This window comes from Ammospiza nelsoni, chromosome 16 (assembly GCF_027579445.1).
Source record: "Ammospiza nelsoni isolate bAmmNel1 chromosome 16, bAmmNel1.pri, whole genome shotgun sequence".
NCBI classification, from domain to species: Eukaryota; Metazoa; Chordata; class Aves; order Passeriformes; family Passerellidae; genus Ammospiza; species Ammospiza nelsoni.
Window position 1 is genome coordinate 2,308,159 of NC_080648.1, and position 9,493 is coordinate 2,317,651.

Sequence of the window (9,493 nt, forward strand, 5' to 3'; positions counted from 1 at the left end):
GGAAGAACAGAGCCCTTAGGGTAATTTCTGAGGAAAAGGTGCCAGAAAAACCTGATCTTGAGGACAGATTGCAGACACACACGTTGGTGTCATGGGCTGCTTATTTGGGAGTAACTGCACTGTGAAGGGTGAGGGAAATCCCAGAGCACAAGGGTGAGTGTAAAATGTCAGGCTCTGCTTCAGACACAAATTTCAGTTGTAAGGAGTAACCTGGAGACTGCTGTCCCATTGCTGTGGGGAGTGAGTAGGAGAATCTTCTTCCAGGTGAGAAAACCACATCCTGCTGGATTTGTAGAGTTGGAAATTGTGGAAATAACAGTAGCAAGAGCACAGTGTTGCTTTTTTAAGGATGATGCTTGCAGAGGTGTTTTGCAGTGTTGGATGGAGTGTGGGAAAACCCTTGGGCCCTGGGACCAAGTTGGTAATGGTGGCTGGTAAAATCAGTATAAACTAACATAGACTTGGGCACCTCCAGCTGGGGCAGCCGGCTCAAGGAGGGTTTGTGGCTCCAAATTGTGAGGCTGTGAATGGGCCAGAGAGGCATTCCCACCTTCCCCTGAGGAAAAGGGAGAGCAGAAACAAAAGAGAATAAAAATGGCTTTCTGAACCCATTTTGTAACTGGGGCTGAAGCCTCGGCACGTACTCGAAAGGAGCCTGTTATGTCCCTTTTCCTGATTCAGCGCCGTGAAACACACGAGCCCGGCAGAAACACCGCTGTGAGCAGCAGTGTTGTTCCTCGGTGTTCCATTATCCCTTCCCTCAGTGAGGCGAGGGGTCTGCGCCTCCCGGGTCAGCCGCTGTCCCGAGGGAGGCTGGGGGAGCATCAGGGGGTGCCCAGAAACGGGGAGTGTTGGCACCCCCTGTGAGAGCCCCGGGGCCGTTCGGGGATCCCTCCGTGAGTCCCGGGGGTGTTCGGCCCACGCCCCCTCACCGCCGCTGCCACAAGATGGCGGCCGCCCCGCCGGACTGCGCTTCCCGGTGTGCCCCGCGCCGCCACGCGAAATGGCCGCCAGGTGCCGTGAGGGACTACAGCTCCCAGCATGCCGCGCGCCGGGAGGAGGGTGGGGCAAAAGACTACATGTCCCAGTGTGCAGCGCGCCGCCCCCCCGCCGATGCTGCTGCCTGCCGCGCGCCTGCCGCGGCCGCTTCCGGGGGAGGGGGGGCGGAGCCGGCGGGGGCCCGGCGTTGGAGGAAGTGACGTCAGGTCCGGCGGTGTGTGGCGGAGCGGGGCGGGCCGGGCCGAGCGCGGACCGGGCGGAGCGGAGCGGGGCCGGTGGGTCCGGTGGGGTCCGGGCGGGTCACGGCGGAGCGGCGGCTCCTCTGCGCACCGCAGGTGAGAGTCGGGGAACGGCTCCGGGCACGCACCGCCGGCGCCGCCGCGGGGGCTCGAGGGCGCCGCCCCCTCCCCTGAGGCGGCGCCGGGCCGCGGCCTCCACCCCCCGCGGCGGGGCCGCCCCTCGGTATTGTCTGCGGCGCCATCCGGGGCCTGCGGGGGCGGCTGGTGCCGAACAAAGCGGGGCCGGGGGGCGGCGGCCCTGCCGCGTTACCGCCCGCGCGGGGCCGAGCGCGGGGCGCGGGGTTACCGGCACCGGCTACCGACAACACCGGCTCGCGGCCCCGCTGCTGCCGAAACGTGGCCCCGGAGCGGGTCCGCCCAGCCGCCCAGGGGCCCCGTCCCTGGCGGGGCGCTGCTCCCACAAGCCCCGGCTGAGCCCCGCGCGGGGGAGGCGGCTGCGTTCGGTAACCTCCAGCGCAGCCTCCCAGGCGTTTCTATCAGATAGCGCTGGCGTCCCGCGTGGATTTGATTAAGAAATCTGTTTATTGGGCGAGTATAATTATTAGGCGGTTTTAATCAGCTCCCTCGATAAGAGCCGTGTGCTAATCTCGATAGATAAGGAGGAGCTGGGCCGGTGCTGCCGACTCGCAGGGGCAATCACCGGCTGATAAACAAGTTGCTGACTTCTGTCCCAGCTGCTCTAAAACACCTTCCTTTAATCTTCGGCTCCCACTAAAACCATGTTAGTTTTGGGTGCCTAAAGCAAATACTGTATTTTTTTTTTTTACTTAATAATTCTCTTTTTTCTGTGGCGGGTAAGGAGCTGTGGTTGCTGCTTGGAATTAGGCCTGACCTCACCTCCGGAGAAGGCAGTGGATAATCTTCTTTCGTGACTGGGTTTTAAATGCAGCCTCTTCAGTCACAAAGCTCTGAATTTTAATGATGGTCGGTCAAGGGCTCTTCATGGCTGTAACTGCAGCAAAATTCAGGGAAATGGGTGAATTACTGGGCCTTAGTAATGTTCTGGAGTAACAAGCTGCACACTGCATACAGAAAACAGCTCAGGGTTAGCTGAAAGCCTGTTGTAACAGGATTTTTTACTTCTGTCTTCATTCCTAAGATACAAGTACTATTTTTTATTAATATCTTTCCTTATGCACTTGCAGTGTGCTTGCTCCACCACCCCCACTCCACACCAAAATCCCAGAGGAGCTTGGGTCAGAACCTCACAGTGTGTCACCGTGGCAGAATTCTCCCTGTTTTCTGTTCTTTAGCACTGCCAGTGTTACATTTCCTCTTCTACAGTGAGGAGCTTTGAGCTCCTCTGCTTCCCACCTACTCCCAGATGGAAAATGGGTTATTTTTATTCCCAGCAGCAGTGTAGCCTGGCACTGGGGCTTGTTTCCTGCAGCAGCCTGCTTGGATTGGGACTTTTTGCAAGACTGAGGTGGCATTTGGCTCTGGCCCTCAGAATTCCCTGACTGAAAATGTTGTACCAGTACTGGTGGAACAAGACTGAGCTTGTTCCCACACGTGAGCACAGAAACCTGGTCTGTGTCTCAAAGTGGAGAAATGGGAAGGTTTATTTGTTCTGTTGGAAGCTGCAGAAAATTAAATCAGGGGTGCTGTGAGTGAGGAGCCAGCCTGGGGCTTCCTCAGAGTTCCTGCAGGATAAGTGAGTGTGGGAAAGGCATGAATGGTCTGAGGGCTTCATCAGATAAACTTTAAATGTTCAGGCTGAGAAGATGAGCCTTGAAGATCCTCCCCATCACCCTTGGGCAGTGGTGGACAAAGCTGGTTTGGTCCAAGCTGCACTTCCCTCCCTCCCTCCTAAAGCTGGAGCTCCTGTCTGGTGGGAACGCTTCAGAAATGGGAAAGCTGGCCCGTGATTCAACAAATTACCCTTCCAAGCTTTTACACAAACAAGTAGGGTTGGTTTGTTGGGTTTGGGTTGGTTTTTAAATTATTTTTACCATTCTGGACTTGTCTGGGTACAGTCACCTTTGTGTAGAAGCTGCCTGAGTTCCTCACTGCTGAGGCAGTTACTTTCAGGAAAATAATTATGTCAAGACTAGCTCCATAAAAGAGAAGGTGAAAAGACATGACAGTCAAAAGTGGGGGGGAAAGAAATTTGGGGTTTTTAGGCTTTATTTCCTGTACTCCATTCCATGTGTTGGTTTGGGAACAGCTGAAGTGGCTTAAAGCAATTTCAAGCTTGAATCTGGGTGTTAAACACAACGTCCTTTCCTGTTTTATGTAAATGCTGCCAGTAATCCTCAGCAAGTTTGTGTTGAAAGAACACCAAAAAGAACCTGTTTTCCCTGGTGGAATACCCAGTGGAATACAAGCATCTGCTCCAGTTGTGGCACTTCCCAGGGAGCTGCAGTGACTTCTGTGCTGGGGTTTGCCTTTGATAGAGAAACGTGGAACACAGCAAGCAGGCAGGTTCCTTCTGCTTTGTGCTTTTCTTAACTGGTCACTCAGATGTGGCAGGTTTTTAGCTGGTATCAGCAAGAGTTTTGAACCTGCATTAATTCCCTAGATAACAGAACCAACTGGAATGCAAAGAGAAAATGTGAGGTGCTGGGTGATAAGCCCTTGTACTCTAATAACAACAAGGCTGCATTTTAACACCCTCCTCTCTGAAGAAGGCACTCTTTGATATGCAGACAACTAAGTTTTGTTAGTAAAATAAAAATATTTTCACTTTTGCTGCAACTTTCATTGCGAATTTTAACATGAGAAAAACATTAAAATTTGACTTGAGTAATGGATTTTTTGGTCAGGTTTTTTTTAGGTCTTTTTTTATGACGTTGCCTGACTCTGTGTACTGTTTAGAGAAAATTGATACTCCCAGTGTTAGTATCCAACAAATACTGAGGTTTTCCAGTGTTGATCTGTTTGTTTGGGCATGGCACAGAAGGGCAGCAATGTTGTGTCACCTCAGAACACACAGATTTCCAGGTGGCCCTGTGCAGGGTCAGTTCCTCGTGGTTTCTGCTCACTGCAAGGTTTCCCAGCAGGAAAGGGCTGTGAAACCTGGCTCGTGCCATCACACACAACACTTAGAAGTGCTTTGGAAAACAAATTCTCCTTTTGCGTGTTTAAATATTTTCCTACTGGCAAGTTTCCTACTGTTTTTTCCTGTCACTTTTCATTGGCTGTGGTGCTTGGCTTGGGTGAGGTTCAGTTTGGGAAATTAATTTGTGCCTGGAATCCGCACACAATGGGAACGGAGCTTGCGATGCCGCTCCTTGCTGTGATCTCACAGCTCTGCTGCAGTCAGGGCCAGGCTGCCTGGGGCCCCTGAATGCAGGTGCAGCCTCTGCTCCCTTGGGCTGGGCTGGTGCAGCAGGGAATGAGGAGCCTGCAGGTGTTTGATGGTGCTCTCCTCAGTTGCAGGTTTGGGATCCGAGTGGCAGCCATGAAGGACCCGAGTCGCAGCAGTACCAGCCCCAGCATCATCAGCGAGGATGTGATCATCAACGGGCACTCCCACGAGGATGACAACCCCTTTGCTGAGTACATGTGGATGGAGAACGAGGAGGAGTTCAACAGGCAGGCAAGTAACTCCCTGCTTTGCATGGCCCCTCTGTCCTTTGTCCCTTCCCAGCTGAAGGGACAGAGCTGGGGTCCACCACTGACCCTCCTTCAGATGGGCTCTCTGGAGTGATCCTGGGGAACAAACAGCTCTCCCTTGCCGATCTTCTGCAGTCCTGGTGGAAAATACAGGAAGTGCAGCACATTCTAATGCATCCATTAATTAATTCCCTGCTTCTGCAGGAGGGAGGGGAGAGCAGAGAGCTGACAGAAGTACGTGGCACTTGGCAAGGGCTGGCCCGGGAGGCGTTCGTGTGTGGACGTGCTGAGTGCCCCAGTGCTGAGCTGGGGAATTCCAGGTGCACACCTGCCTTGGGAACAGCCCTGCTGCTCCTCAGGGTGCTGGTGACAGCTGCTCATTTTAATACTTGAGTCTTACAGCTCCCTTCACCATCCCGTGGGAAGGAAGCCTTACCTCCCTCTGCCACCTTGCCTCTGTCACCCTTTTCTCTCCTGCTCTGGAGACTGGGGACAGCCCACCTCTTTCCACACCCCTTTCCCATTCCCAGCTTGCTCTGTGCCCTCCATAGCTGCTGCCTGTGCAAGGTGTTGAGTTACCAGCACAGGATCCTCAGGGTGCCAGCAGCTCTGAGCTCCCTCAGAGCCAGGTTTGCTCACAAAACCTCTCTTCTCTTGTGCATTGTTTCCTGTTTGGTGGCTTTTTCCCCCTGGGAACTATCCCACAGTTGGTATACAGGGGGTGTAGTTCTCTGGAAAGGAGCTCAGCTGTGCCATGATTTTTCAGGCACAGATTCCATTGTCAGAGCAGAGGAAAGGTGGGAGTCAGAGGGGAGAAGGGTCATGCTCAGACACAGTTGGGACAGCCTGGTCACCTGCTGCTGCAGACACAGCCCTCTGGGAGCCTGAGCAAGTTAAACTGGAGCTGGAAAATAAAAACAGGCAGTCCTAATTTCCAGCATTTAGGGAATTAAATGTTATTTAGCGCTGCTGGAGCTGCCATGGAGGCGCCTGTAGGGGTACAGGCCTGTAACCAAGCCCCTGGAGCTGGGCAAGCCCTGTGTAACAGGAGCCTGTGACCATGTGCCCCCAGCAGGAGGGAGGCAGTGCCTCCTGGAGGGAGTGCTGCTCTGGGGAATCACTAAGTCAGCCCTCAGTGCCTCGGCAGTGCCTGGGCGGTGCCTCTGAGCATGTGAGGATGAGTCCCCGTTCCCCAGAGCACCAGGTGAGCTCGTGGGTGTGTTTGCCCCAAGGGCAAGGACCCAGATTGCACAGCACTCCTGATAATCTGGTGTTAATGTTTTTGATTTGGTGTTTGTGGTAACTGAATTTCCACTCCAGGACTGAGGAGGTGTTTGATTTCAGAGCAAAGGGTAGATGGGAAAACTTGTTCGAGCTTCCACTGAGTGAACTTCTAAATCTGTCCTGAATCAATTTTCCATTCCCTTGTGTCTGGGCCAGTCCTTCACACCAGCTTCTGTTTCCCTGCTTTCCTCTCACACACTCTGATTCAGGACATGGAAAGTTTGTAGGATGATCTCGCTCCAAATCTCCTTTACTGAACAACCAGGGAAAACTGCTTTAATCTCTGCAGTGCCAGTTCTGCCTGGCTTGGTTTGTGCTGCTCCCAGGACAGCAGGGCTGCATTCCTCCCAGCTGCTGGCATCAGGTGGGGTTCCCCAGGAGAGTACAGTGGGTGAGCACACGCTGGCAGCCAGCAGAGGCTGCTTGTTCCAGGTGACAGGCAGGGGTTATTTTTTCCCCAGGAGTCCCGCAGGACACTTTCCTGGGGAGTGTTTCCTGGCTCTGTGTCTTGGCACAGCTCCCTTCCTCATACTTGCAGCGAGCTCAGTCCAGACCAGTTGGTACAGCTGAAATCTTTGCTTGGGACCTACATTTTCCTTCTCCTTCAGGTCATAACAAGCTACAAACCAAACAGCTGGGGCTGGGGGGTTCTCCTGCCTCTCCCTTTCAGCTGCAGCCCCAACCCCTTGCACAAAGCACTGATGTCCTTGCTGCATGGATGTGGTGCTGGGGTGCTGCTGACAGCTGGGAAGGTCAGCTGGGTGCACACACCTGGGAATGAGCCCCCCAGGAGCCCAGAATGGATCTGTTGCTGAAACAGTTTCTTTTCGTTGCACAGATCGAAGAGGAGTTGTGGGAAGAAGAATTTATCGAGCGCTGTTTCCAGGAGATGCTGGAAGAGGAGGAGGAGCATGAGTGGTTTATTCCAGCCCGTGATCTCCCACAAACAATGGATCAAATCCAGGACCAGTTCAATGACCTTGTTATCAGTGACAGCTCATCGCTGGAGGATCTGGTGGTAAGCTCAGCTTCTCATTCTGTTTCTAGAGCTCAAGTCTTTGTGCAAGGCTGGGGCTTATTGCTGCTTATGGCAGGAGAAAGTCCTTCCAGCAGAAAGGAGCCTGCTAAACCCTGCCTGGCTGTGCAGAGTAGGTGGGAAGGAGGTGTCTCCATGGGATGTGACCTGTTTGGTGGCTTTCTTCATACCCACGTGGAGCCTTTCCCATGGCACAACTCCAGGAGTGGGTGGGAGGTTATGAAAGAAGGGCACTGAGTGGAGCCAGGGCTGGGAAAGGGTCACTGGGCATCTGCCAGCACTGACACGTTGGGCTGGTCTGGGCCCTGTCCCAGGGTCTGGTTGGGACTGGGAGAGCCACAGCAGATCCCTGGAACAATTCTAGGGAAGGGGAAAGCAGCCAAACTGTAACTGTTTCCCTCTTTTTGCTGTCTGACTTCTGTGCAGAGCTCAGCCCAAAGGAAAGGGCAGCATGTGCTTCTTTTCCCTCACAGAATCCACAGTTGCTCTAACAGAGCACAGACCCCACATGATCCTGTCACACAACTGCTCTGAGATTCAGATGCAGACCATGACTTTCCCAAGCTGAAGCAGCTGCAGGCAGCAGTTTCAGCCTCAGTGAGGATCAGAAAAGCCTAATCCTTCATTTCTTTGTGATAAAGAACTCCTTTTGAAGGTGCTGGTGCCCACCTTGAACTGCAGGACATGGAGCAGCAGCAGCAGCTTGCCAGGGGGCAGGACAGGGGAGCCACAGACAGAGACATGTAAAAAATCAATACAGTGCTTATACACATGAAATTCCCAGAAGTGGCTGAAGTTCCTGGAACAAGTCACCTCTTGCTTAAATAAGCAAAATTTAAAAAGCTCATGGCACGTTTTAACAGCTCAACTTGAGAAAAGGCTATTTCAGCATGAGGAGGAAGCTGCTGTGTTTGGTGCATGCCTGTGGTTTGCTGCTTATTCCCTGAGCCCTCATCCAGCTGAAACTTCAGGTGGAGCTAAGGAAGGTTGGACAACTCAGGGAGTAGCACTCAGGGAGAGGAATGGGCTTTTCTGGGGATTATAGACTGCTGCTAAGTGTAAGAAGCCTATTGTATACCTGATTGTTCCTCTAAATCCATAAACCTTTGCCTCTGATTGCCTTCAGCTTGAAAATGGAAGCTGAAAATAACAATTCACCCTGATTTCTGTTCTTCCCTTCCTCAGGTCAAGAGTAATCTGAATCCAAACGCAAAGGAGTTTGTTCCTGGGGTGAAGTACTTAAACATTTGAGTAGACTGGGCCCTCTTTTGGTGGATGTAGCACAATTTCCACACTGTGAAGCCAGTATTAGAAGATTTAATTGTAAAAGCTCTCTCTTCTTGTCACTGTGTTACACTTATGCATTGCCAAAGTTTTGTTAGTCTTGCATGCTCAATAAAAGTGCTGAGACTGTTATTAAGTAAATCTGTCAAAAGTTTAATGGAAACATAATTGGGCCCTGGCTCTGTGCGAAGGAGGCAGTGAGGTAAGAAGCACCAGTCAAGTTGAGACAAAGTACCACGTTAATAAAACCTTCTGCAGACTCTGACTTTTTAAACAGGACTTGGAATTTGCGGTGAATGGTCTGTTTTTAACTAAAGATGTGTTAACTGGTGCTAGCTTGCACCTGATAATGCCTTAACTTCCAAGTGAAAGTGAGGAGATCTGATTGTTATGCAAATTAGCTAACTTTCCTTTGAGGTATCAGTGTTGTTACTAATGTTAATTTCCCCCCTTACAAAACATCGTGATCCTGGGAAGCAGCGTGAGCTTACCCCAAATCTCACAGACCTGTGCAGAGTCGTAGATCTCAGCTCCTGAACTAACATCCAGGCATTTGGGAGGAAGCAGTTCCCTGTCCTTTGCAGTGTGTGATCATGTTAGAAACCTTCCCTTCCCTTCCCGTGCTGTTCAGGGAGGTGTGAGATCCATCACAGTTCCTGCCAAGAACAGGCATCCCACACAGCACTGCCTATGGAACCCTTAGCATCCAACTCCCCACAGCTGGATTTAACCAGGCAAACCCCAGCATTAGTGATTTGAGTGGTGCTTTTCCCTTGCTTTGTTTAATCATCACTACACAATAGTCTACAGCACAACGACTTTTTGGGTTTTTTTTGTTTTGTTTTGTTTTTTGGTTGTTGGTTTTTTTTTTTCTTTTAATAAAGCTAGAACAGTTTTGGCTTCTTAAACTTCATATTTGGGTAGGTTAAGCTGCCATACGTGTTCAGTGTGAATAGTGTTTAAGTTGAAAATATTGTAAAAAAATTATATTTTTTCAAAAATATTTAAAAAAATAAATAATAGTAGAACTGAT

The 9,493-nt window shown here is 51.5% G+C and overlaps 1 protein-coding gene across 2 annotated transcripts; it reads left to right on the forward strand.

The window, feature by feature from the left end:
- Nucleotides 1–1,203: 1,203 nt before the first annotated feature.
- Nucleotides 1,204–9,492, forward strand: PAIP2 (poly(A) binding protein interacting protein 2). Of its 2 annotated transcripts, none has more exons than XM_059483558.1 (4): nt 1,204–1,334; nt 4,674–4,839; nt 6,979–7,158; nt 8,362–9,492. In XM_059483558.1, exons 2-4 carry the CDS (start codon nt 4,702–4,704, stop codon nt 8,425–8,427), a joined length of 384 nt encoding a protein of 127 aa, XP_059339541.1. In that variant the 5' UTR covers nt 1,204–1,334; nt 4,674–4,701; the 3' UTR covers nt 8,428–9,492. The 2 variants fall into 2 exon arrangements, with proteins under 2 accessions (XP_059339541.1, XP_059339542.1); XM_059483559.1 differs by having other exon boundaries at nt 1,267–1,334; nt 4,680–4,839.
- The last annotated feature ends 1 nt before the right edge of the window (nt 9,493 follows it).

Bases quoted from the DNA above. Each gene is read 5' to 3' on its own strand.
- PAIP2 (XM_059483558.1), top strand. From the start codon at position 4,702: ATGAAGGACCCGAGTCGCAGCAGTACCAGCCCCAGCATCATCAGCGAG. The intron at 4,840-6,978 runs GCAAGTAACTCC...TTCGTTGCACAG, and splicing joins AGGAGGAGTTCAACAGGCAG to ATCGAAGAGGAGTTGTGGGA. The intron at 7,159-8,361 runs GTAAGCTCAGCT...TCCCTTCCTCAG, and splicing joins CATCGCTGGAGGATCTGGTG to GTCAAGAGTAATCTGAATCC.